The following is a 24,670-nucleotide window of genomic DNA, read 5'->3' on the forward strand; positions in this document are numbered from 1 at the left end:
ATCGGGAGTTAACCGGTTTTCCAACCACCAGTCGTAGCCAAGTATGATGTCTGTTCGATTCAACGGCAGCACAAATGCCGTAACCGGAACACATAATGCACCCACCACGAGGTCAAAGTGCACCGAGACTGAGATCTGGCGCACCGAACCGTCAGCCAAAGCAGCTGAATATCCAGACTCCTGGACTGTTTTAAGGCCCAAGTCTGATACTAGCTTTCGGCTGACAAATGAAGTAGTGGCACCCGAGTCCAGCAACGCTCTGACTGGGCGCCCGAGAACCGTGCCAATGAGCTGTGGTCTAGGGGGTTATACAGAGACACTTATCTGCCCATTAACTATTTATGCATGCTGGAACTATTAGCAATTTCAGTGAAATAAAAATTTCACCCAAACCGCCATCGGCATCTTGGAAAAGTTTCAGTGAACATAATTTCCTTGTGGTTGCTTAGCCACATCTATTGAGATATTGACTTTTGTTGCCCAATGATAATTAACCCCAAATATGCAAAGTTTTTCTTTCTGGTTGAAATTATGTTCACTGAAACTTTTCCAAGATGCCGATGGCGGTTTGGGTGAAATGGCAAAAAAAAATATTTGTATTTTTAAAATCAATTATACACACAAAAACATTCTGGACACAATAACAAATAATAACTATAGAAAAAATAATTAGTAGCAAAAAATAGTTCTGAAAACGATTATTCAAATATCTATCTAACAAAATTGCAAATAACTAAAATTTACAAGTCCAGGAATGACCCCCCTAGTTCCTGACCCGATCTGCAGTGAGGATAACTGCACGATCTTCACCTTTTTTGTCGGTTTATCATCAATCAATGACTTACACCGACGTTTTGGGCTACTGGCATCCGATTCATCCCAAGGCTGATCCAAATGTGACCAGTCTTGGAAGGCATCGACAAACACATCGTCGCTGGTGACTGATCCTCCAGGATCAAATGTAGTGTCATCAACATGTTCGTCGAGATCATCTGCGGGTGACCTGCCTTCCCCCTCTGGCTCGCGAGAGTCAAAGTTCAGGGCTGGCAGTTCTGGTGTGGGCAACAGCGAATCCGTCACTGCTGCCCTGCACCTTTTCCCCGGCTTCTTGGTGCAGTTCTGCGAAACATGACCAGGATCACCGCAAGCAAAGCAACGGCGTTGTGCACGTAGCCATTGCTTACATGTGGGGTGGTCCTTGGCCAAGGGTACCGAGATGGAACCGACCTTGATCCAAATGATCGAGCTACCCTTCGTGTATACCGCAGAAACTTCCATTGGTTCTGGTTGAGCTGGCAGACTGGATACGCCAGTTGCTGCTGGCTGCAACCCCGTAGCCTCTGCTACTGTCTGTTCTAACACATCGGCATTGTTGACTAGCCGTAGTGCTTCTACAAACTCAGTAGGCGCTTTCCGAACCAGCGCTTTATAGAGACTAGGATTCAGCCCATGCAGGAAATACGAAATTCGCTCAATGTCTGCGATATCGCTGCCGCCTACGATTTCTGCTTCCGCCGCGATATATTGCTGTAGAGTTTTACCCCGCTGGTTCAGCTCAATCAAGCGGTGTCGGAAGACATACAGGTGGTCAGGACGCGAAAGCATTGAGTTTGAATTCTGCAATGAAGAACGCCGGTGTGGCCATGATCAAAGCCTGCCGCCCCGGGTGTCGGCTTAAGTGCGCGTCGATCATCGTCTTGGCCTGTCCGACTACTGCATTTCGTAAGTACAACGCCTTTTGAGGCAACGTGCCAGATTGCATTGTGTCCATGTACGCTGACCATTTATCTCCCCAATTCTTAAAGGTAACATTCGACGTCACCATGTCGTATGGTTCAATATTCGGTGCTTCGTTGGCATGGACTGTCACTGCTCCTGGTTGGTTCTGGCTGTCCATCCTCTGCTGGATATAGCCCACGAGACGATCGCCCAGGACAGGATGCTCGTTCAGCAGCTGCAGGAGTTGGTTGAACTGGGCCTCCTGCTGCTCAGAGGTCGGGTTAGCGTTGTTGTTCATGGTGCTGAAAAATGGAGTGGACGTAGACGATAGTTCTGAGGACAGAATAAGGGACTTGGGTGATGCTACCAATGTCGCGACCCTATTTAAAGGTCACGAGCTTCGTCTACTCGCCCAGGCACTAATCAATTGATAGGGACAGTTGATATTATTAAACAAGAAGAGATGATTCCTCCCAGGTCACTCCTGGAGTGATCCGGTGTCTATTTTATAGCCTTAACTATGTGGCCTCGCCTAGGGTGATGAATCAGTCTCATCATCTGTGATCGGCTGAGTCGCATAAGCATTGGCTTTGAGTGACTGTGGTGTGATCACCACAATAGGTGCTCATAAATAAATATCCTAAGAGTGTTGCGCAGTCGGTGATGACCACCATGATGACGCCATGGAAGTTATCAGGCCAACCGACAATGAGAGCAGCTCTTGCACTGAACCAATGGAGATATCTAGTAGAGACCTGTGACCACTACAATACCAGCTCGTCACCCTGGTTTCACCGATGAGATCAAATGCCACACAGGATCAAAAGGAGTTTACAGAGCAAGTCACCCAAATTCGCGCTGAAGCTTAAAAGAGCTTTACTTTTTTTTACTACTATACAAGAATTTATAGTCCAAAAGTGTCCGACTGTCCACTAGAATCATTTTATTTGGTTAAGTAAAAGAAATAAAGAGTTCTGTATATTGGATATGAATACTACATACCCTATTCTTCAGCCTGGCCTGCTCTCATCTTTGGGTGTGTTGGATGCAACCATTCCTGTTATTATTCATGTTTTATTTACCGGCTGGTCAAGGGGAAGCAGACCTACAGCAGCAAGCAGCGGCTACAGGCTGCTAGAGGGCCTGATATACAGGATACTCTGGGCCAGCTGGCCACAACTAGTCCACATGACAAAATTGCTGAGCAGTTTCGGGTGGAGAAAGCGCGGGTTGATGACAGTAAGTGGGGCTTGTTACCGGAAACGACCCATACCAATATTATCTAGAGGCACCTAGTAATGGGGTCAAAGCATGCTGGCGATGCTGAGGAACGCTTGGGAGTCGAAACAAGGTGCCAACTGGGCCGAGATGTGCCTTGACAAACCAAAGGTGTGCATGGAAAAGGTACAAGAGTTTCTCAGCATTGAAAGCAAAAATGCCCAGCTGACAAAGCCGTGCCGGATGGTCGATAAAACGGCTGATAAGCATGCTTAGAAACTTGTATATAGAGTACTGGAACATTGGAACGAAAAGTATGCATATAAAAGTAAGAGCGCTGGATACTTTGAGCATAGAAAAATTAACGACAAAGCTAATAAGGAACAAAAAGTGAGCGTTGAGAGAGGTTTAGCGCGTTTAGGGAACCGACATGCTATGCCAAGGCTGACAAGCTTTATTAGTTAGGTCATACTGCTAAACCGACCTACGTGCACCTGCTGGATACCGGACACCATTATTAGCTACCTTTCAACAAAAAGTTAAAAATTGCATCAGACAAACAAAATGCCTAGTGCAATCGAGGATAAAAGATATTGACCGACTGCTCCTCAGACTCCAACGCTTCTCCTCTCAACTCTCCTTTGTCTTTGCTATTCCATGCCTATATCTAACTGTGGCCTGTAAATCGAGGCGGCTGGTGAAGAGGGAGCTAGTTTGAAGAATGGCCAATTGTGGCTGAGATGGGATCGGGGCAATAATGCAACCAGCGCAGCAAAAGTCATATTAGCTGTTGTAATTTGCTGTGGTAAGCACTGATGAGTGGAGAACTTGCATCCAACATCCTCATTCTGCACGTGGGCTTACAAAAGCGTTTCCAGCCATGACAAGACTGTGTTACAGGTCACCTTTGAGACTGGCAAATAGCTACACGGGTCTCGTACATAACAGCTCTGACGATCGAGTTGCGGAATCCCAGAAAACCCATGCAGGTATCGCACTGGCGCAGAAAACGCTCAGCGAGTAAAAGCATGTTTTTGTAACCAGTACTAAAATAAGAAAGGGAGAGCGTCTGCAAATCTGCAAGCCTTAGCCGTAAGCACTGGTACCCTTCACAATCTATACGGAACCCCGCTGCCTGGAACAAATATAAACCGAGGAATCGATGCATGGGCCTTTCCTATCAAGAATCATCCGTACCAAATGTTTATGGCAAATAGTCCGTTTTGGAAAGTAGAGCACTGCCAATGGCTCTGGCCACTTACAGGAGTATTGATGCTCAAAGACAGACAAAAAGTTTGGCTTAAATGTTACTATCCATAACAATCGTATTGCATTTGGATTTGTGAAGAATAAGCTGAAATTGTGATACATGCTCAATAGCCTGTCTTTTATCTGTACTCTATTTGCTTAACCCCCGCACCACATCTATCTATCATGTCGAACAAAACAACTGAAGGCATATGCAGCAGCGTTGTTAAGCGGGCGATTGCATTGGAGCAAGAACAGCGGGATAGGTACTGGCGCACAAACGCAGACGTAGTACAGCTCGAGAGACAGTTACAGGAGTTTTCCAATTCGGCAAATGAGCACCTTAACCCGACGTTGGTGAACGAGAAAACAAATATAGAGCCCATGCCAGTGTTGAGGACAGCTCTGCCATGCGTAGACAGGGACGGCAGACGTGAGCTGCTGTGTGACCAGACATTAACTATTGCTACCCAGGATGGCTCTCGTTCCGACGCCGAACCAGTTCGTGTGGCACACGCGGTTCCAGAAGATACCGGGAATGATATGGCGCTCGAACTCGATATGGCGTTTACACCACTGACGCAAATTGGCGCAACAACCCTGTACATGCAGTAGACGCCTGCTTATAAACACGCTTATTTATTGTTACCATGGTATCACGGAACATAGACCTCGTATAAACTGCGAGAAAGCCAGTGGCTGAGTATGAGAATGCAGACAGCTCGCAATCCAGTTGACTGGGGGCTAGCACCTATCTCCGTAAGATGCTCCGGGCTTACATGACCCACGGTGTAGCATTACACTAGCAGTGTGAGGAAAAAACGATCGTCGCCAATGGCAAATAGTGATCGCCAAGGTCCTCATATATGCGCAATTGTACAAGCGGGCGCTTGTAAGAGCAACTTCGCACCTTTTATGGCAATTGCACTTTTACTTCAAAAGCCGATTGATTCATTCGGTAGATGAGGGCTACAGCTTACAGCTCATATATATAGCTGCCGATATCCCCCTCCCAAAGTCTACCAAGCTGTACATTTGGGGCACTATGCATTTTATTCCTTCCCTTTGTCTGTTTACGCTCATGTCCTATTTCACTTTTAAATATTATCTGTACGAAAGGAAAGAGGAGTCCCGGTTGTTAGAGACTGATTGCATTTACTGGCCAAAGTAGTCCCATCCACGGAGTTTGTCAGCGTCAGCTACAGCGCTCGAATCGCGCTTGCGGTGGGACCAATAGTCCCAACCACGCTGCATAGCAACCATGTTACGGACACCAGAATCACGCTTGCGCTGAGCCCAGTAATCCCATCCGCGATGCATAGCAACTGCGTCATCAGCGGAAGCGTCGCGCTTACGCTGTGCCCAGAACTCCAGGCCATAAGCCTTTGGCGCAACCCGATACGACAGCAGTAGGGACTCCCGAAGACGTGGTGGTGGCCCCTGCAGTAGGGAGGGATGCAACACACGGAGTAGTTGAGGCGAGAATAGCAGCAGTGGTGACGACGAAGTTGGTGAGGTTCATGGCTGAAGGTATTTCCGGACTAGTGGTGCAGCTAAACTTGCAAGAGGGATAGATATCGGGTGCGAGATATTCTGACAAGGTGAATAGCAGAGAGGTAAGGGTAGAAGTAGTTTTTGTTTGTTGGTGCCATCAGGACAGCTGCATCCTTGATCAAGCCCCTTTATATCTGTCATGGCCGGGGTGTTTTGCACGCGCTCCTTCAGTGACCTGGCCGTTGTGGATCTATAGCGGCTTGTTTTTCTCGCATGCCTGATGCTGGCACCCTCAATAGCTGTTCTACACCTGCGCTCTCCTCTCTCTGGGCGGCCAGTGCTGTGATCTGTATGCCGCCCCACTTGTGGTTTTGCGGCCCAACATACAGCCAGCTGATATCCTCCATGGGCTACCCTCGCTGGTGTCACGTTGATCTCGTAATAATTGCTTGCCGGACACTAGCTACGCCGTGTTCATGAATGGCTTTCTCACCAAAAAGACATGTATCAACGAGCGTTCAATGTTGTGCAATGATTATCGTGGGTGTATATCTAGGGAGTCGGTAAGTATACGAATGAACCCGAAAACGCCGACGATTGGTGTTCATTGGCAGGCAGCGGAGAGGATTGGCGCGCCCCTTTGCTTCCACACTGCTGTTCCGGGATGCACAGACACTGGCGCTATGAATTCATAATTGCGAGGTGAGTGATCCGCGCCTCATTCTCTCCTACTCGCCAGCCCCGCCTTTACGCTCACACATTCCACAGGCTTTGTATTGGTCAGATATTCACATTCTGGACGCCGATTGCCCATCAGTGATCAACTCGGAACACGCATTTTTGTCAGTACTCTTGCGGTATACACATAAAAATCGAAACAGAGGATTTGGCAGCCGTTCCGCAATACCGCAAGAACCTGAGTCACCGAGGTCTGCTGGCAAACAATCCAGTCCCCCTGTCCACAGTTCTGGGTTGTTGGCACTTATTGGGAGCTGTTCAAGGCATCGGCGTCATCAGTAGAGCGGATGGTATATTTGGCCACCAGGATGCCATTGACCACAGACGACGGTAAATAATTTTGTCGCATTCCAACTTCTTGGCCGCTTTACAGAGCGCTGGTCACCCAGGCATGCCCAATCTCTTGATCACTGTTCCTGCATAGAGTGAAGGTATGATGGGAGAATGCTCTCTGCACCATATCAAACACATAAGGACAGGGCTATACTTGTCTATATCCAGGCTGTCTTTTGAATAACATAATGTTTATTATGAACCACATGCACCTTGTTTATGCACGCAGTTTTAACCCCTGAATGTCTCTACAGCGGTCCCACATGTGGCGCCCAAAAGGCACACATCTTTGGATTCAGAACGTGTGACAACGCTTTACAAGTACTCATAGCGCTTGGGGACGAGGTATGACCGCCGTGCAAGTCGGCTAGCAGCGGCCTGGTTATGAGCGTCAACAGCCGCATTGATTCCTGTCTGAAGGCCTGTATCGATAAGCTCGATGGTCAGGTCCGGACCAAGCTCCTTGCCCCATTTGGAGACCTTCCCGCCACGCTGGTTCGCGTGGTTATACAGAGACTCAGCCAGTGTGTATCTAAGATCACTGTCTTCATCATCGTCGGCCACATTACGCCTGGCGAAAGAGGACTGGCTCTTGTTGATCGCATTGGATAGCAGCTTTCCGATAATTGCCTCGACAGCGTTCGGGGGCAAACTGATGATGTTGGGCATAGGCTTGAATGTCTTGCCAGGGTCATCCTCACGCTGTTTGATAGCATCATCAACCCCATCGACGGATCCAACCGCCCTGGCTCCCTCAAAAAGCTCATCGATAGGGGAGTCGGCGGAGTCGCCAGCTACAGGAGCATTAGAATCAGAGTCCGAGCCAGTGGGAGTTGGAGCTGCGTCAGTTGCCGTCGTCAGGGAAGGTGCGCTGTTGTCGGATGTGGCAGTAGGCGCAGTGCTAGTAACTTCAGAGGCCACTTCCACATCGCTGGGGTTGGGTTCGATGTCGATAGGGGCAGCGGCGGCCAGCGTCGCTAAGATGGTAAATGCAAGGGTAAAGGAAACGCGCATGGTAGGTGAAGATAAGAGTTAGCAGAGTTCTTGTGCTTGTTGATGAGTGCTTGCCGTGGGTAAGTTGTACAGATGGGAATGCCTGGATGATGTTTTCGCAATGCTGCTTATGTTTAGGACGCACCAGTACTGCCTGGATTTTATACCTGGCCATTGCCCTGTAGAGGTAAATGTCTACCATGCCATCCTCTCATTCAAAAGCAGCAGCTATCTCCAAGCCTGCGTTAGTTTTACTGGCACAGCTAAATTTCTCTGGAAAAGGAAAGCTAATTTTAGATGCTGCGCATTGGCGCACACTTGCAAAGGATACCCTTTGAGGAGACCGCATGTCGATCCCTATTTTCAGATCATGTGCGATTGAGGATATCAGCGAGGAACATTTGGCCAGCACTACCGCCATAGAAACTATTACAAAGGATAGTGATGGTGGTTTCCTCAGTTCAGTCATACACATGCAGTCGATAAAGGCTGCACACACGTCAAAGGGCGTGCTGTTCTAAATTAATCGCCAACTCACTTCTCAAAAAGACCACTTTTCTTTCAGATACTGTCATTGTCGCTGCAAAAAGTAGCAGTTGATGGCACCACATCTTGGCACAGCATCTAAAAATACCACGAAGCAAGCGCTTCCAAGAAGAGAATCGTCAACTTCTAGAAGCAGCGCTCGATGAGGAAACAGTTGGAGCATTGCAGTGTGCAGCAACAAATCAGAAACACGTCGTAGAGTGCAACATCAGCCGTGCAAGAGATGATCTTTGTAGAGACAACCCTTTCCAAAAGTGAGAGCAGATCATGTTTACAGTGAACTACCTAAAACAAGCTATCCTCTCCAAACGCTGCTAAGCGAGAGAGAGCCTACATCTCCCTGCGGTATCTGGCAAACACATCCGCGTACAGCATGACCATAACCTCCTCCTTGACCTCATCAAGAAGGACGAGTGACAGGTCCTTGGACTCCAGGCGGGTGCGTACACGCTCAATAATAACTAGCGGCAGGTTCAGGGCCATGTACGACTCCTCGTTGACATACATGGAGAAAATCGTGACCAGACGGTCCATGACTGGAACCGGGAACTGCGTGGTCGAGTCGAAGCTAGCACGAGGGAATGCAGCACGCACAGCACCCAGGATGCTGATGGTGGGGCTGGACTGCACACACTTCTTGATCGGGGTCGGGGGACGATTGCTGTCGTCGCTGTAAAAGCTAGTCTTGTCGAGCGGGTAGTGGACGTTGTAAATGTCGATTTCCTGGTACTCGTGCATGCGGCGCAGAGCCAGGATGGTTTGGATCTTTAGCTCCTGGTACTCGTCGAGGAAGGCTGTGAACTCGGAGCAGAAGCACGTGGCAGTGAACTCGCGGAACTTGCAGTACTCGGGCGGCGAATTGAGCATGTCGACAAATTCGCGCCGCATGTCCTCGACCTCGCTAACCACCATCTCAATTGGCAGTCGGCCGTGGCGCATGCGGATACGAATGACGTGGGCATTCTTCATGGCGCGCACCAGCGGTACCACGACAGCCGAGATATGCATCATCACGGTCGCGACCCAGACAAAGAACAGACCCGACCAGCGCGTGTGCAGGTCGCCGAGTGCCAGCTCCCAGATCAGGAACATCACCAGCCCAATCAGGCCAGTCGCCTCGCAGACGATCAGATCCACCTTGATTCCATACGCATCGTGCATTCTCCACACACGTGTGAGCAGGATCGGGTTAAGGAACAGGAGGTAGATTGCAATGATGACCATGACTGGGACCATGCCCCAGTACATTGGGCAGTCCGTGCTCATGGGCTTCAGCGAGTAGTCCTTGTTGGTGAGGTTGATTGTCAACGTAAGCACAATTGCAGCCAGCATCACCGCGCCGATGAAGATGGCCAGGGCCTTGTTTGACACAAACCTGTGCAGCTTCATATACCGATGCATTCTCTTGTAGACTGAATTCTGCAGCGGCGGCAGTGCTTTCATTTCGTGTACATCCAGGTCGCCTAGAAGCGGTTTCTCCGAGCTGATGCTATCGGCGGATGTGCGGTCGACCGAAGTGGAGCGGCGCAGCTGCCCGTAGAGCATGTGCGTCCTGGACACCACAATGAACTGCACAACGCGCGCAAACAGTGCGGTCATGCATAGGATGAAGCCAAGGTTAACCATCCACAGCCTGATAAAGCAGGGGACCTCTTTTAAAGCGGTGTGGGCCAGCGCAATGGTGCCGACCATGAACGCGCCGGCGGCCTGCAGCGTGACTAGCACGATCGAGCGCCTTGACAGATCGATGTTTTTTCTTGCCGATTGTATCAGGAACATTGCCATTGTGACGAGAACAAACACACCGTAGATCACACAAATAGCGGTAACAGCGCCGACGCGAATTTTGTAGCTGGAGCCACCAGCCTCCCAGGCAGGATTATCGGAAGCCATCTCTGGAATATGCAATGGGATAATGCGACTGTTGTGTATGTGTGATGAGAATAATGTAGCAAATGCAAAAAAAAAAGAAAGAAGTGTAGTTGATGCCGATGAAAATGCAAGTGGGATGAAAGTGGCTTTGCGAAATGGAGAGGCAGCTGAGAGAGGTTGAGGAGCATGGTGGAGATTATAAAGGCAGCGGTATTGAAGCGAATGGGCTTGGCAAGTCCTGATGGGCAGGGCTGAGGAGATCTGGGCAATTACAATAGTGGAGGGGCTGATATGCGGTGAAAGGCGCGCGCAGTGGGCTTGGCTCTTTGGGATATCTGCGCATACAAGGCATATACGCAAAACGGTCATTAGATGGGAGGTCTGCAAAAGGCGATCCTAGCCTCTTTGTAGGATTCTATTTTCTAGCTGGGCAATCCATTGTGGATCGCGTTTCCAAGAGCCAGGATACCGCTTGGCAGTGAGAGTGCAAACGCCGGCCGCCGTCAGCCAGCCCAACTTTTTCTCCTCGCTACTTTAGGAGACTCTTCTCGATATCACAGCGTTGGTGCAAAAATAGAAACGAGGAATTTATTTTTGTCGGGAAGACTTCTAGAAATGAACTTGGAGATAACACGAGTGAATGGACAGGCTTGGGGTGGATCCTGGGGTTTCTTTCTTTTGCTTACTGGACCAGGTGCAGGAGGACCGAGTACACCCAGTTGGCGCTCTGCTGGGTCGGGGTCTTGTTCTTGAAATAGGCCTTGAGCTGATCCTTCATGTTTTCGGCAGTCCTGTGCCACGTCTATGTCGTTGTCGGTCTTGCCAAGATGCTCGAAGAAGGTGTTGATGTTGGAGACCAGCGCCTCGTTGTTTGCGCTGCCCTTGATCAGCGGCAGGAAGGCCTTGGCCGCCTCGACATCGCGGCGCTGGAACCTGTGCGGGGCGGCAGTAGCAGCGGCAGCGATGGCGACAAGGACAAGGGTAAGACGCATTTTGCACTAAGTGGGCTTTTGGATTGGAAGAGTTCAGAAGGAAGGGAAGAAGCAGGCAGTTGTGTAGGAGATTTCAAGACGGGGGAGGAGCATGCGTTACAGAGACTCAAAACTGATTTTGGTAGTCAGGACCGACAGCAGCCTTCATATAGGTCAGCAGGCTGGCAGAGCAAAAAAATTGGTTAGCCAGGCGCAGAGTAGGGCGAAAGAAATGCGTAGGAACGAAATTGACCGAAATTACGTACGGATCGGTAGCGCGGGTGGATAATAAATTCCGAAACAGTAGTGAGAGACATGCGGAGAAGGTATTGCTGCTCGGCATGACCATGTTTTTTTCTTTCTTTCTGTGCTGTGCAATCAGAGTTATAAAACGGGACCATGTTTTTTTCTTTCTTTCTGTGCTGTGCAATCAGAGTTATAAAACGGACCATGTTGGTCAAAGCTAACTCCCCCCGAGCTGCGGAGTTACTCCGTTAGGTCCATTCGCATACATGAGGAGCATGATTTAGACAGGAACAGTCCCACACTGCATTCGGCAGCAGACATACATGTGGGGGCGAGCACAAGGAAAGCTGCTGTAAACTATAGCTCCGATAGGTCTGGAAAAGGGGTTCCTGTTCTCCCAAGAAAAGGGGTTTAGGGACAATTAGTTATCAACAGATATAATTGAAAATCGACTATCAGGAAGTACCAAGCTACGGAAAGCAGAATTAAGCCAAGGGTATTTAGGTGAGCAGGGGCGCCAGAACCGACTCGGCCCAGATAGCAGCCTGCTGGGCCGGGGCCTTGCTCTTGACATAGGCCTGGAGCTGGTCCTGGATTTTCTTAGCAGTGTCAGTAATTCTTTGCGACTTGTCGGGGTCATCGGAGCCGCCCAGGTTGGCAAAGAAGGTGTTGATATTGGACTCCAAGGTTCCGTAATCCTTGGAACCGGTAACCATCGGGAGCACAGCCTCGGCACTCTTGTCGTCACGGACAGTGAGCGGGGCAGCAAGAGCCAGGGCAGCAAGGGCAGTAAGAGCGAGTGCAAAGCGCATATTAATAGTGTATGTGAAAGGAAGAAAAAAGCTAACTGTCTGAACAAAGACAGAGGTGTCCTGGGTGGTGCTGGGTTCTTATATATGGTGGGCGTGGCTGGGCTAGATTCCCAGAGCCGCTCCTATTGCAGGCTTGGCTTCTTTTTCTTCAGCCAAGATGCTGCTTGGCCACTTGTATGGGCAATAGGGAGCAGCTGAAGGAATAAAGAATGTGGTGTCAAGATACAACAATATCCGGGAATGGTGTTTGAATACCGGTAGAGTGCGCAATTCGCATGTACGAGCGCCCTACATTCGGCATTTCGCGCAAGCTGTTTCCCAGCAGCGGTATGCAGGCTGTATGGTTGGAAAAAAAAAGCAAATACAAGCCTGAATGGGGCATCTGTATATTGACAATGCATCACGGGCAACCATGAGGCGGGCCACATTAGGCAATTGGAGGCACGGGCATGTAGTTTGTATTTTCCCACTGGAGGTACGCCCTTTTTGTACGTGCGCCGGTGGAGGGAAGGCCGGGCCACATTCATGGAAGGCACAACAAAGAAAGGGATTGTTGCTCAGACGCAACAGCGGGTAAGGGAGGCTTGGGAGTACAGCACTGCAGCCCCGCAGGAAGCCATCCCGGGCTTTGGCATTCTGACAGGGGGATTTTGGTAAATATCGCAGACGCGAGAAGCAATGCAGAAAAATACGAATGCCCGTGGTGCAGCAAGATTAGAAACCCCCACCCATGGCCATACGGAAATACATCCAAAAGATATAGAAACGGCATTCTGAGATAATAAAAGAGCGGGCTGGTTTACTGGTCGGCAATGGGCTGGTATCCGCGACGCCTGACAGCCAGACTGTACACCCTGCACAGGGCCCAGGAAGCAGCCAGCAGGGCGGCAAGCCAAGTGGCATAGTAGGCCAGGCCATGGGCGGCCTCGGGGGCTTCGGGGGCGTGGCGCTCAGGCGACTCGGAGACTCTACGCACAATAGCGATTTTCTCCGGGTCACCAGACACCTCCTCCAGCACATACAGCATGCTCTTGTCCATGTCGAGGTAGCCGGGCGGCAGGTGGTAGTACTGCTGCGAGATCTCGCCGCACTTTTGGCGGCACACGTTGTCGGGCCAGAACCAGCCGCCGTAGTCGCACACCTGGCATGGGCGGTGGTCGCGCTTTTCGGGCGCCCGGCGCGTCCAGTAGCGGCCCAGGTGGTGCGAGTTGACCCACACATGGCCCTTGGTCATTGACCCCAGGTCGATGGCGTAGCGCGACGGCTCGTGGGCACGCAGCGCTGCCCGTGTCGATTTCAATGGCATACCAGCGCAGGCGGCTGCCCGCCGTTTTCTGGGCCGAGTAGGGGTGCCAGATCACGTGGTCGGGCACCGGCGGGTCCTCCTTTACGCCCTCCAGCGTCGGCTGCATGGCCCAGCCGTTGCGCGTGACGTCGATGCCGCATACCGAGACTGCGCCGAGCAGGCCGCGCGTATACGCCTCCATGTTGTACTGGTTGTGGGCCATGCCCATGGTCTGCGAGAGCAGGGTCAGGGGGGCGGAGTCGGGGGCGGCGGTCAGCACGTGCGCAGGAATGTCGATGGTGAAGGTGGCCAGGGTGTCGTGGCCGGCCATGCGCCATGCCCACATATGAGTCGCCGATGTAAGCGTAGACAAGGTCTCCGGCGTCCTTGAGCACAATCTGCGCGTCCTTGCCCTTGCGGCACTGCTTGGGGATGGTAATCTCTGTGCGGTACCACAGGTAGTCGGAGGTGTCGTGGGTCAGCTCGATCTGTTCCAGCGGCGTCTCGCTGTGGTATGCCATCTTGTTGGGCAGCGCAACACTGCGCACATGCATTTCGTCGAGCCGCAGGAGCGACGCGGGCAGCGGCTCAAAGCTGGCTGGATGGCGCTGGCCGCGACGGCACGCGTTTGGAGAGCCGGGCGGTATTGTAGAGGACCACGGGCTTGCTGCCCTTGTCCTTGCGGACCAGGGTCACGGACCAGCGGTGCAAGTCGTAGGGCTGGCCGCGGAACACTGCCGAGACGCTTTCCTGGGGCGTTGGCGTTGACCAGGAAGGCCACATATTCGTCGTCGTCACCGTAGACGTGAGCATTGGCGTTCTTTCCTAGGCGCTCGGGCACCGGCACATTGCTGGCAGTCAGGATGTGCTCGGCATCGATCAGGTGGTTGTGGAGGTCGGCCAGATGCAGGTACTTGGGCCAGTTCTCCAGCCCGTACTCGTCGATGAACCCGTCGTAGTTGTAGGATGTCATGATGAACGGGCCTGAGGTGCGGCCAAAGTTGGTGCCGCCCTGATACATGTAATAGGCGACGTATGTGCCGCCGTACGCATACCACTTGGCCACCGCATATGCGATGTCCTCGATGGGCCGGTGCGGCGCGGCCTCGCCCCAGCGCTGGAACCACCCGGGCCACATCTCCGTCCACATGTCGGGCATGTCCGGGTGCTTGCGGTGGAAGTCGGCTAGGTACTGGTCGCAGTAAAAGTCGTTCTGTGTCGGAATAACATGGTCGACATCCGAGTACTGCCTGCACATGATCCACGGCACCGTCAGGTTGAAGCTACCGGCGACCTCCCCGCACCACCTTGCGTACTTGTGCCCGTCCTCGCCCATCCGCCACTCCTTATCGCCGTACTCGTTCTCGATCTGCATGGCAATGAGCGGCCCGCCGTGCTCGGGCAAAAACCCCCTGGTGACCTCGACCGTCTTTTGAACAAACCTTTTCATTTCGCGCAAAAACGGCTCGTTCCAGGTCCGGAACACAATGTCCTTCTCGTGCCTCAGCCAGTGCGGGAATCCGCCGTAATTCCACTCGGCGCAGACATACGGCCCGATGCGCAGGACCACGAACAGTCCGTGGCGCTTGGCCGTCTCGAGAAACAGCGGGAGGTTGGCCCGGTCCGTTGCAAAATCATACTGGCCCTTGGTGTGCTCGTGCATGTTCCAGAACACATATGTGTCGATGGTGTTGATGCCGCCCCTTTTGGCCTTTTGCATTAGGCTGTCCCACATTGCCGGCGTGCTGCGCGGGTAGTGGATTGTTGCTGCAGTCAGGATGCGCGGCCGCCCGTCGATTAGCATGCCACGCGCCGAGTACCCGACCGTGTACGGGTCGCCCGGCACCATGCGCTCAACACGCGCGTATCCGCAATGCCCCAGCACCAGCAGTAGCAGCAGGTGGGTGAGAGCTACGAGCTTCATAATGGAGTAAGGCGTTTAGGGAGTCTGAATACAATAAAATAATACCTGTTTGTTGGAATATACTGTCTGCGCTTTTACTGATGAATAAAGCAGGACGAAAAAAATACCACGAAGAGCAGCACAGGAGCTCCCCTGAGCCCCGTTTTAAAAGGTCTCCCCTTGGTGCGTGCTCAGTCCCACCCCCTCTCCCATCGGGGCCACCTGACCAGACATGCCCCCTTTCTGGCCGGGAAAGCCGGGATTAGAGGAGGGGCTGCGACCAATATTCGAAGGTCACGCTGTGCAGGCCATATGGCCAGCGCATAAATTTGAACGGGTGATGTAATCACGTTTTTTTTTTTTTCTTGTTCTTGGACTGAAATCCTCTGTTGACACCAGAACCGTCCTCTGCCGATCGAAAAAAAAAAAATGAAGGTCCGCTCAAGCTTATTTCCCCTCCCCAGGTTCTGATTCACGGGATCCAAAAAGGACGTGGCGAGTTCCACGGGCCACAGTGGAGCAAGCGACCTGAGATTGACCGCGCTTCGTTGTACCAGCCCATGTTGACGTGTTTGGGGGGAGGACGCAGCCCACTGGTTCCATGGACACAATGAACCGCGTAAAAAAATTCGCATTATTTGTACCTCCTTTCTATATCTCTTGAAAACACACCGGGCTGGGTTTGCAATGTAGAATTTATCGAATAGAGGCTAAGAGGGAGAGAAAGAGAAGAAAAGAAAAGAAAGAGGAAAAGGGGGAATGGAGCCCCCCTTACGTACATGTCCAGAGGTTTCCCATGTCCAGATGACAAAACAACACGCAGCTCTGCTCCAGAGAAGGGGGGGAGGAAGTGAAGACGGTGAGGGGAGAGAGAGGACAAAAGACAGCTTATGAAGAAAAATAACAAAGTTGAGAAGGAAGGGGGGGGACGGTGGTACATCTTTGCCCTCTTCAGAGCACCAGACACTTTGACTTCTTCTTCGTCACAGGCGGCTCCAACGCTGCCACAATGGCCTCGTCAAAGACGTTCTTCAGACCCTTCTGCGTCAGCGCCGAGCACTCGACATACTTGACGGCGCCCAGATCGCGCGCCAGACGCTCTCCCAGCTCCACCGAAATCGGGCGCTGCCGGTTCCCCTCCAGCTTCGCCAGCGTCGCCCGGTCCTCGCGCAGATCCACCTGGGTGCCCACGATCAGACAGGGCACGCCCGGGCAGTGGTGGCGCACCTCCGGGAACCACTTTTCCCGCACGTTCTCGTATGACGCCTGCGACGTCACCGAGAAGCACACCAGGAACACGTCCGTCTGCGGATACGACAGCGGCCGCAGGCGGTCGTAGTCCTCCTGCCCCGCCGTGTCGAATAGCCCCAAGGTGTACGGCTCATCGCCAATCATTACCGTCACCGCGTAATTGTCAAACACCGTCGGCACGTACTCGGACGGAAACTTGTTGGTCGTGTATGAGATTAGCAGGCATGTCTTGCCCACCGCGCCATCGCCCACCACCACGCATTTAATCGTCTGCATTCTGCAACCAGCCTTTTTTCCTTCTTGTTTTATAAAAGTCGCGAGAAAACACACAAATAGATGAGAGGAAAAATGCGTCCAAACAGTTTTTTAGGGCCGACTTCGTAGGGAGAGGGAGGGAGGAAGCAAGAGAGGCCGTAATATGCTTGGGCAGAAAAAGAAAAGGAAAAAGGAAAATTACAAGGACTGAGAAATTGAAATGAGAAGGGGGGAAAGAAGGGCGAAAAATGGCTGCTTGTGCAATAGTGTCTGGCAGCACGAAAAGCCAACTGTCAACAAGCTGGCGCCCGGCTTTGTCTCTCGGTAGTCTGTGACACACTCGATTGCTATATATTGCACACTTTACAATAGGTGAAAAATGGTTTAGAGCTTGGCAGCCTGCTTCCGCTCGTGGTCGTCCAGGGCCAGCAGCGCCTGCTTCCAGTCGGCAGCCAGATCCTCGTAGCTCTCGAGACCCACGCTGACGCGCAGCAGCGTCGGCTCGGCAGTGACGTCCCAGCCATGGCGCCAGTCCACCAGCGACTCAACGCCGCCCAGCGACGTGGCGAACGCATGCAGCTTGAGATGGCGGGCCACAAACAGCGCCTGCTCCTTGGAGCGGAAGTTGACGGCAAACACAGCGCCAAAGCCATGCGGGTGCTGCCGGGCCACGTCGAACGGCGGGCAGATCTGCTGCAGCGACGCGTGCTGCACGCCATGGATGGCCTTGCCCACCGAAGTCTGCTCGGCCGAGGGCGTGTGGCAGGCGGTATGCACAGCCAGGCGGCGGTGCGACTCCAGCAGCGCAACGATGCGCTTGGCAGTCGCCGACTGCTGCGTGATCCGCACCGGCAGCGTCTTGAGCGACCGCAGCAGCAGCCAGGCCTCCAGGTTGCCCGCGTTCAGCCCCAGAATGTACCGCGCGTACCGCAGGCTCTCGGCTGTCTTGGTATCCTTGGCAACAACCACGCCCGCCAGCAGGTCGCTGTGGCCGCCCATGTACTTGGTCGCCGAGTGCACAACAATGTCAGCGCCCTGGCGGAACGGGTAGCTGATGGGCGGCGGCGCGAACGTCGCGTCCACCACCAGCTTGGCGCCCGCAGCGTGCGCCCGCAGCGCGTACTTTTCGATATCGAGGACCTCGCCGGTGGGGTTGATCGGCGACTCAATCCACACCAGATCAACGCCAGCGTAGTCGCACTCGGCCCCGACCACCTGCACGCCAGGCACCAGGCCCTGGTACTGCTCAATCACCTTCTTGACGCCAAAGTACGCGTGCCCGATTGCAATCTTCTTGGGCTTCAGCTCCACCAGCACCGCCAGCGACGCCGTCAGCCCCGAGCCGTACAGCACCGCGTGGCCCTCGGTCAGCGTGCTCAGCGCTGCCTCCGCCTTGGTGGTGGTAGCTGTGCCCTCGCGCGCATACACGTAGCGCTGGTCCGGCCCGTAGTTGTTGGCGGTGACCGAGGCAGAGGAGTACTCGTAGATGGTCGACACCGTGATTGGCGCGGCCACGTCCGGCGTCACCTGCAGGTGGTCGGCTGCGTGCAGAGCCTGCGTGGACGGCGCCGCAGTATCGTACAGAGGGTTCTTGATCTCAACCATGGGGGTGGTGTCTCTGGGCTTGGCTTCTTGGTTTATACAACTGAAGGAGAAGGAAAATGCTAGTGCCGCTCCTGCTGACGAAACGCCCGCCTCTGCCTTTTATACCCACCGCCTCTGCCCTCCCCCTCATCCCAACTCGCACTCTAACGCTGAGACTTTTGTTTTTGCTGCAGGCCTTGCAGAGTACTACTCAGTCACCTATTCCCTTTTCCCTTCCCTTGTCCTGCTGGGAGGGCTCGAATCCGCAGACGTCAGGACAACAAAGGGGCGATCTCCATTGTATATTTTTAGGTATCTGTGCGACGTTCTCGCCATTCACACCCTCGGCTCAGCGACAGCACATCGTCTGTGCATGGATGAGGCGCAGGCTGCGCTGTGGGATCCGAGTCCGAAAAGAGCACAGTTCCCGGGTGGCTCGGCTCATGCCAGCACACCTTCCGCTCAAAGACGCCGAATTTACTGCAAATGAACAATATGCCAGTGGCTCTACACCTTGACAAACACCTGCCGCGAGTAGGACAGCCTGTTGTATGAAGCAAAGAAAAACGACACTGCCCACAGCGCCCCAACATACATAATCATCCCGAGGTATTGCGAGCCGTGCCTGGAGTTCGCCAGAATTGCGCCACCGACCGGATTACCAATCCACGCGCTCAGCGCCGACAGCGTGTAGAATATGCCTGTGTTGCTGGCCAGTTTATCAATGCCAAACAGCTTGGCTGCCGCCAGCGGCACCAGAGTCCAGTATCCGCCGGAGCCAAATCCGTAAATAATCCCCATCACCAGCCCCGAGCCAACGCTGGTAGCAAACGGCCAAATGACTAGAGCACCAATTGTCGAGCAGCCCACGCCAAGCACCAGCGAGTTCAACACCCCGATGTAGTCCGCCGCCACGCCCATTGCCAGCCGCCCCACGGCGTTGGAGACATTCGATATGGCGATCATCACCGACGCCGTCTCCGCCCCCACCCCATGGCTGGTCCAGAACTGCGGCAAATACGAGACCGGTACAAGATACGCTGCCGTGGCGAAAAACACCATCAGGGCCTGTATTGCGAACCGCCGGTCGTGGAACGCCTTCCAGTCGAAATTCCGCAGCGTGCGGCTTTTGTCTTGGAACGGCACGCGCACAAAGTAGCACGCGATGGCACCAAATACTATCGTGTACATCGCAGATATGCGCTGGCTCCAGGGGACTCCGATGTGCCGGACAAGGAACTCGGTCAGTGGCGCTATTATCAGCCCACCGACGCCCACGCCCGAAAGCGCTAGGCCCGTGGCCATGCCGCGCCGTCTCGTGAACCACCGCGCTGGGGCTGTCGATGCAGGACTGTATACGAGGCCGCAGCCCAGTCCGAAAATTATCCCTTGGGTAAGACAAAACTGCCATGGCTATCAAGTTCATTTAGCGATTAGTGGCCCTTTACCTGCAATGCCCCCCTTAGATATGCATGTTTTCTTCTTACCTCACTGCAAAAAGACGCCGCGAGCGGACCAACTGCCAAACAGACAACGCCAATAAAGCATAGCATCCTATATGACCACACTTCGGCCAGCCAGCCCGCCAACATGCCCCAGATGTATATTCCAAAGTACATCAGTGTGCCAATATAACTCAGTGTCTTGATTCGTCCTGGGTCGTTGGCAAAATCGTGCGCCGTCAAGTACTCTTGCTGCACTCCCCATGCATGGAGGGACCCACAGGAAAGCCCCGTCAGTATGAAGCAGCTGGCCAGGACGCCGTAGCGAGTGTATTTGGGGAACTCGCTGGTGCAATCCATTGGTGCTGTATTAGTCGGCTGATCTGGCGTGCCAATATGCTTCTCATTGACCGGCTGGATACCAGGAGCTGCTTGCTCTGTCGGGTGTGCTTTACTGCTGTGCATTGCAAGTATCTACAAAGAGAAATAGGCAAGGAGCTTGTATATTTGAGAGTTCGGAGTGGGAAGCTTCAGTATTTATGCGCCAGAAACAATCTTTATCACACCTGTCCTCCCTTGATTCCTGCCTCTTTGCCTGGCACGGAACAACCTGCTTTGGCAGCCCACAGGAGCCGCACATTTTAGATGCAAAGATCGACCCCCGGCTTGAACGCCATTGCGTGTGAACAAGCGTGCTATTACAATAATTTTTCTAAATCCCGCCGTCCTTTTTTATTCTACCCACGACGGGCACTCCGACGGCCCGAGACGGCCCAAACGGAGAATAAACAGGGAATATTGGTCAATCGGGCTTATTTTTTTTATCGTATGCTACAAGTATTCGCTGAGGATACAATTTGCTTCAAGCCAGTTTTTTTTCTGAGAGTGGCCAGCGCAAAAAACACCTCAGATACTCTGGATGCGGAAATTGCCAACACACGAGTACTTTCACACACGACGTGCTTCTAAATCCAGAAATAAGTGACTCAGAGACGGCTGTCTATGCTGCCATACCAACAGATCAATGCCCCTGTGTGACTCGCACTTCATGTAGACGTCATTATCTGTAACATTGCTGACAAATAGTCCATGCTGTCGAGTAGGCATATGACAATGATGAGCTTGTAAATGTTCTGTGCAGGAAACGCCAACTATGGATGTCCTGCCCTGGTATGTGGATGATTACAGCATCAGCTAATTTGCATGATGAATGGCTGGAGTATCTGGAATCGGAGATTAAAAAATTTGCGAAAAAAGCTATGGATTGCACGGCCAATGTGGGCTGTGTCGGGATCCACAAGGAAAGTGCTGCGGAAGTAATGAGTGGAGGCAGTTCAGGAAACGGGCATATTTCTGGGTATGAAAAATCTGGAGGCGTTGCCGATGTAGTGTTTGCCTGGGCAGTGGCTCGTGCGAAAATCAAGCAATGCGCGCGCTATCCAGGTCAGAAGCGAGGAGACAGCACGCATTTTTGAGATAAATTACCAGCCCGCTAGTCATCAACCAAAAGGGTGAAAAGGACCTGGTAAAATAGGCGGATTCGTATGCTCATGGTACTTTCAAAACCGGAGGAGATACATAGCAGCTCAGAATGTACATAATCAGCGTGACAAACTAGCTGAATCAGCCTTTGCCCGGAAACTAAAATCGTCCTGGAGGGCAAAAACGCCAAGAGCACCCCTGGTTCTACAGCCTGACGCTGACATAATTGCCATATTTCTTACTTTTCCCCTAAAGAAAACAACCCCAGCTTGATCGGAAGAAAACTGCAATCTCCGTGCCAAGATTCTATCGGAAATCCAGTTTTTCATGCGAAACTTCTGTTGCTGCGCCGCACCACGCACCCCAAACCCGATTTTCGCAAAAACAAATATATTGTGAGATGTCTTAGTGGTGCTAAAAAACAGCAGTAAACGGCTGGCTTGGCAAAAATAGAATGGCCGCTGGATCGGGTATAAAAAGGCGAATGTCAAGCGTGGGCATTCTCAAATCCATATCATTCACACCAGACAACGTCAAGATACTAAAAAAACACCCCACCCAAACCCCTCCCCTACAACTGCCAAGAATGTCTTTCTTCAGCTCGTCCAACAAGCACACTACCGCCAACAAGGTCGTCCTCAGCTCAAAGATTGGTAGCGCCGGTGAAGGCAACAACTCATTTGACGCTCTTGAATACCTGACCGGGTCTCTTGGCAGCGCCGGATCCAGCAGCGGCCCGACATTCTACGCGCAGCAATAGATATAACTTTATACTTTAATCAACTTTGTATCGATTCAAACCGAATATATTTGTGTATTATTCAGTGAAAACTCTCCAGGTGACGTTGCCATGTAGAAAAAGTATTCGGGCTGGATTTGGCCAAGGCGCAGCAAGTGGATATGAGGCCAGAGCTATTGTGCACTGTTTCGCAAAAGTATCTCAACCCCAAGATAGGAGACTGCCTCGACAGTTATGCATCAAACATGCTAGTGCAAAGTATCTGTTTTCCGGCGTGTATCAGTAGGACTCTTGTCAACTCTGCCGCAGCCAGCAGCCACCTAGGATCTCCATTTTGCGAAATAAAAAGGTCTTGGCATCATTGACTCACCGTGCGTGTCATCAGAGGTGGCATGTGCGCTAGGGAGGCGGATACAGCCGGAAGCCCCTCCCCAAATTCGGATATGCACCCCTTGATTTCTGAAGGTAATGTCAAGAATGGAATTTCCTGTGGCCGCAGGACCTTGAACCTGTGCCAAACATCAATCTTTGTGGTTGGGGCAAAAGAATACGGGTTAGCTATCAGCTTCATGGTTTGCTTTGTCACGGAAACGTGCGTCAATGTCCTGTGCCACAGAATTGTAGATATGTGTGCCAAGATACAACACGCTTGATCTGTATAAAAGGCTCACGCAGAACCAGTCATCTCAGTCGATTCCTCACCAAACAACCAATCCTCTACATCTACAACACATTCGATCCAAAAATGACATTGACAGAGAAAACGACCGGCACTACCAAGAACAGACTAGCCAAGCTCTTCTTCAAGTTGGACAAGACCAACACCCTCAAAACCACTGCCACCAACGACACGCTGACAGACGGCAACAAGACAGGGGTCCTCGATGCTGGCAAGGGCGGCAGCGCCTTTGATGCCCTCGATGCCCTGACCAACGGAGGAACATATACTGGCACATACTACAAGACAAACACGTACACCCATCAATAATCCAGCCCTGTGTGTCTTGTAAATATGCTTCATGTTAAATATTGCAAATATCACCCCATTTACACATAGCTTTTAGTCTAATTGTAAAATCACTGATTCTCGATGAGCCAAAAATGCACGAGCTGGACTCTGATAGGAAAACCTTCTGCAGTGCGTGCGCACTAGGTGAAAAGCATGGGCCTGTGCTATTGGCAGAGATATCCAGATTCAGCAGGACACGCAATGTGAGCAGACAGAGGACCCTCTGATAAAAACTGAGCACACACGGCATACATTATAGCATGCAGTGCTTGTTGGTTTCTGGGATTTGTGATGTAGTTTTTTTTATTTCAAAGGTGGTATACTTCAACAGACTGGCGAGCAGAACGGAGAGAAGTACCTACGGCATTACTTGCTATACAGCCTCAACAACTGACGAATCTGATTCGTCATCCTGAATTGGCCGTGCTGCATAATCGTTGGTCTTGAATGACTGTGGGCTTGCCACAATAGATAGGCTAATGTGTCTGGAGTATCGTTTAAAGTTGAAGCGAAAACCAAACAGCTCAGAACGTATTGTATCTGTTTGACAAACTGGCTGGGTCCTGCTGCTTTCAGAAAGAAAATTTCTCTTGGAGGGAAAAACGCCAAGAACGATCCTTCATACCGCTTGAATACGACAAAATCCACACTTGGCCTACCTACACTTTTACATGAATACTACAGCAGGATCTGGAAGGCTCATTTTTATGCCAAGATTCTATCGGACGGCAGGCTTCAAGCAGGATTTCCTTTGCAGCTGCGCCGCACCGCATACACACTAGTGATGATTTTTTGTAGGTATGAAGGTATGTTGGGTGACTCGATCGTGGGGCTGAAGGCGGCAGTAAAAGGCTGTCTTGGCAAAAGCTTCATGCCGACTGGATCGAGTATAAAATGTGAGTATCGAACAGAGGCATTCTCAAATCCATATCATATACACCAGACAACAAGGCAGTACGACAACAAGTAAAGCTTCCTTCGCCAAGTTCTTTCCCCAAGCCCCTTCACTATCATCAACAATGTCTCTCTACAGCTCCTCCAACAAGCACACTACCGTCAACAAGCCTGTCCTCACCTCAAAGATCGGCAGCGCCGGCGAGGGCAACAACCCTTTCGATACTCTTGAGTACCTGGCCGGGTCCCTTGGCAGCGCTGGATCCAGCAACGGACCATCATACTACTCTAGGCAGTAGGCAATTCTGTATAGTTATAGAGATGTATTTATTCCAAATCAATGTTCTTATGGAAAGATCAGCGAGACCTGAATGGTGTTGGACTGCTACAAAAGGCGTTCCGGCTGGGAAAGACAAAAACACAGCCGATGGGTCTTGCGCCAAGTGCCCATGCACTATATCGCGGAAATACCTCAGTTCGAGATAAGAAACTTTTGTCTGTCAGGAAAGCACCGGGTACATCAATACCTTGTGCCTGTTTTCCGACGTGTATCAGCATGATTCTGGTCAGCTCTGCCGCAGCCAGCAGCCACCCGACACCCATCCCTGGCAAAAAAAAGGAAAAAAAAATAGGTCT

General features: G+C 51.9%; 14 protein-coding genes across 14 annotated transcripts; 5 read left to right on the plus strand and 9 right to left on the minus strand.

Annotated features, from left to right (window-relative positions):
- The first annotated feature begins 4,322 nt into the window (after positions 1-4,322).
- Positions 4,323-5,264, plus strand: DL89DRAFT_265204 (uncharacterized protein). Its single transcript, XM_040886557.1, has one exon. It carries the CDS (start codon positions 4,372-4,374, stop codon positions 4,798-4,800), a length of 429 nt encoding a protein of 142 aa, XP_040746383.1. The 5' UTR covers positions 4,323-4,371; the 3' UTR covers positions 4,801-5,264.
- On the minus strand, positions 5,255-5,805 carry DL89DRAFT_265205 (uncharacterized protein). The gene is given in 2 exon segments (XM_040886558.1): positions 5,255-5,568; positions 5,588-5,805. The coding sequence occupies 2 exon segments, from the start codon at positions 5,705-5,707 to the stop codon at positions 5,341-5,343; spliced, it is 348 nt and encodes a 115-aa protein (XP_040746384.1). The 5' UTR covers positions 5,708-5,805; the 3' UTR covers positions 5,255-5,340.
- A 1,184-nt stretch (positions 5,806-6,989) lies between these two features.
- DL89DRAFT_265206 (uncharacterized protein) lies at positions 6,990-7,849 on the minus strand. Its single transcript, XM_040886559.1, has one exon. It carries the CDS (start codon positions 7,762-7,764, stop codon positions 7,066-7,068), a length of 699 nt encoding a protein of 232 aa, XP_040746385.1. The 5' UTR covers positions 7,765-7,849; the 3' UTR covers positions 6,990-7,065.
- A 770-nt stretch (positions 7,850-8,619) lies between these two features.
- DL89DRAFT_290822 (uncharacterized protein) lies at positions 8,620-10,182 on the minus strand (the record flags this gene model as incomplete). Its single annotated transcript, XM_040890134.1, has 1 exon — positions 8,620-10,182. The coding sequence occupies one exon, from the start codon at positions 10,180-10,182 to the stop codon at positions 8,620-8,622; it is 1,563 nt and encodes a 520-aa protein (XP_040746386.1).
- Positions 10,183-10,843: 661 nt separating this feature from the next.
- Positions 10,844-11,153, minus strand: DL89DRAFT_290823 (uncharacterized protein; the record flags this gene model as incomplete). The annotated part of the gene is made up of 2 exons (XM_040890135.1): positions 10,844-10,933; positions 10,962-11,153. The coding sequence occupies 2 exons, from the start codon at positions 11,151-11,153 to the stop codon at positions 10,844-10,846; spliced, it is 282 nt and encodes a 93-aa protein (XP_040746387.1).
- Positions 11,154-11,731: 578 nt separating this feature from the next.
- DL89DRAFT_86739 (uncharacterized protein) lies at positions 11,732-12,298 on the minus strand. Its single transcript, XM_040892184.1, has one exon. It carries the CDS (start codon positions 12,188-12,190, stop codon positions 11,879-11,881), a length of 312 nt encoding a protein of 103 aa, XP_040746388.1. The 5' UTR covers positions 12,191-12,298; the 3' UTR covers positions 11,732-11,878.
- Positions 12,299-12,989: 691 nt separating this feature from the next.
- On the minus strand, positions 12,990-15,399 carry DL89DRAFT_290825 (uncharacterized protein; the record flags this gene model as incomplete). Its single annotated transcript, XM_040890136.1, has 5 exons — positions 12,990-13,454; positions 13,552-13,861; positions 13,899-14,083; positions 14,136-14,225; positions 14,257-15,399. The coding sequence occupies 5 exons, from the start codon at positions 15,397-15,399 to the stop codon at positions 12,990-12,992; spliced, it is 2,193 nt and encodes a 730-aa protein (XP_040746389.1).
- A 772-nt stretch (positions 15,400-16,171) lies between these two features.
- DL89DRAFT_86994 (cell division control protein 42) lies at positions 16,172-17,350 on the minus strand. Its single transcript, XM_040892189.1, has one exon. It carries the CDS (start codon positions 16,903-16,905, stop codon positions 16,330-16,332), a length of 576 nt encoding a protein of 191 aa, XP_040746390.1. The 5' UTR covers positions 16,906-17,350; the 3' UTR covers positions 16,172-16,329.
- DL89DRAFT_86833 (putative transsulfuration enzyme family protein) lies at positions 17,088-18,577 on the minus strand. The gene has a single exon (XM_040892187.1). The coding sequence runs from the start codon at positions 18,487-18,489 to the stop codon at positions 17,269-17,271; it is 1,221 nt and encodes a 406-aa protein (XP_040746391.1). The 5' UTR covers positions 18,490-18,577; the 3' UTR covers positions 17,088-17,268.
- Positions 18,578-18,975: 398 nt separating this feature from the next.
- DL89DRAFT_220889 (MFS general substrate transporter) lies at positions 18,976-20,270 on the minus strand (the record flags this gene model as incomplete). Its single annotated transcript, XM_040884480.1, has 2 exons — positions 18,976-19,881; positions 19,956-20,270. The coding sequence occupies 2 exons, from the start codon at positions 20,268-20,270 to the stop codon at positions 18,976-18,978; spliced, it is 1,221 nt and encodes a 406-aa protein (XP_040746392.1).
- A 910-nt stretch (positions 20,271-21,180) lies between these two features.
- Positions 21,181-21,784, plus strand: DL89DRAFT_265211 (uncharacterized protein). Its single transcript, XM_040886560.1, has one exon. The coding sequence runs from the start codon at positions 21,230-21,232 to the stop codon at positions 21,383-21,385; it is 156 nt and encodes a 51-aa protein (XP_040746393.1). The 5' UTR covers positions 21,181-21,229; the 3' UTR covers positions 21,386-21,784.
- Positions 21,785-21,787: 3 nt separating this feature from the next.
- On the plus strand, positions 21,788-22,321 carry DL89DRAFT_87474 (uncharacterized protein). Its single transcript, XM_040892190.1, has one exon. It carries the CDS (start codon positions 21,847-21,849, stop codon positions 22,150-22,152), a length of 306 nt encoding a protein of 101 aa, XP_040746394.1. The 5' UTR covers positions 21,788-21,846; the 3' UTR covers positions 22,153-22,321.
- A 490-nt stretch (positions 22,322-22,811) lies between these two features.
- Positions 22,812-23,226, plus strand: DL89DRAFT_265213 (uncharacterized protein). Its single transcript, XM_040886561.1, has one exon. The coding sequence runs from the start codon at positions 22,877-22,879 to the stop codon at positions 23,117-23,119; it is 243 nt and encodes an 80-aa protein (XP_040746395.1). The 5' UTR covers positions 22,812-22,876; the 3' UTR covers positions 23,120-23,226.
- Positions 23,227-23,696: 470 nt separating this feature from the next.
- On the plus strand, positions 23,697-24,384 carry DL89DRAFT_265216 (uncharacterized protein). The gene has a single exon (XM_040886562.1). It carries the CDS (start codon positions 24,160-24,162, stop codon positions 24,331-24,333), a length of 174 nt encoding a protein of 57 aa, XP_040746396.1. The 5' UTR covers positions 23,697-24,159; the 3' UTR covers positions 24,334-24,384.
- The last annotated feature ends 286 nt before the right edge of the window (positions 24,385-24,670 follow it).

Source organism: Linderina pennispora (genome assembly GCF_002104995.1).
Source record: "Linderina pennispora strain ATCC 12442 chromosome Unknown DL89scaffold_2, whole genome shotgun sequence".
NCBI classification, from domain to species: Eukaryota; Fungi; Kickxellomycota; class Kickxellomycetes; order Kickxellales; family Kickxellaceae; genus Linderina; species Linderina pennispora.

Coding starts and splice junctions, on each gene's coding strand:
- DL89DRAFT_265204 (XM_040886557.1), top strand. CDS start 4,372: ATGTCGAACAAAACAACTGAAGGCATATGCAGCAGCGTTGTTAAGCGG.
- DL89DRAFT_265205 (XM_040886558.1), bottom strand. CDS start 5,707: ATGAACCTCACCAACTTCGTCGTCACCACTGCTGCTATTCTCGCCTCA.
- DL89DRAFT_265206 (XM_040886559.1), bottom strand. CDS start 7,764: ATGCGCGTTTCCTTTACCCTTGCATTTACCATCTTAGCGACGCTGGCC.
- DL89DRAFT_86739 (XM_040892184.1), bottom strand. CDS start 12,190: ATGCGCTTTGCACTCGCTCTTACTGCCCTTGCTGCCCTGGCTCTTGCT.
- DL89DRAFT_86994 (XM_040892189.1), bottom strand. CDS start 16,905: ATGCAGACGATTAAATGCGTGGTGGTGGGCGATGGCGCGGTGGGCAAG.
- DL89DRAFT_86833 (XM_040892187.1), bottom strand. CDS start 18,489: ATGGTTGAGATCAAGAACCCTCTGTACGATACTGCGGCGCCGTCCACG.
- DL89DRAFT_265211 (XM_040886560.1), top strand. CDS start 21,230: ATGAGTGGAGGCAGTTCAGGAAACGGGCATATTTCTGGGTATGAAAAA.
- DL89DRAFT_87474 (XM_040892190.1), top strand. CDS start 21,847: ATGGCCGCTGGATCGGGTATAAAAAGGCGAATGTCAAGCGTGGGCATT.
- DL89DRAFT_265213 (XM_040886561.1), top strand. CDS start 22,877: ATGACATTGACAGAGAAAACGACCGGCACTACCAAGAACAGACTAGCC.
- DL89DRAFT_265216 (XM_040886562.1), top strand. CDS start 24,160: ATGTCTCTCTACAGCTCCTCCAACAAGCACACTACCGTCAACAAGCCT.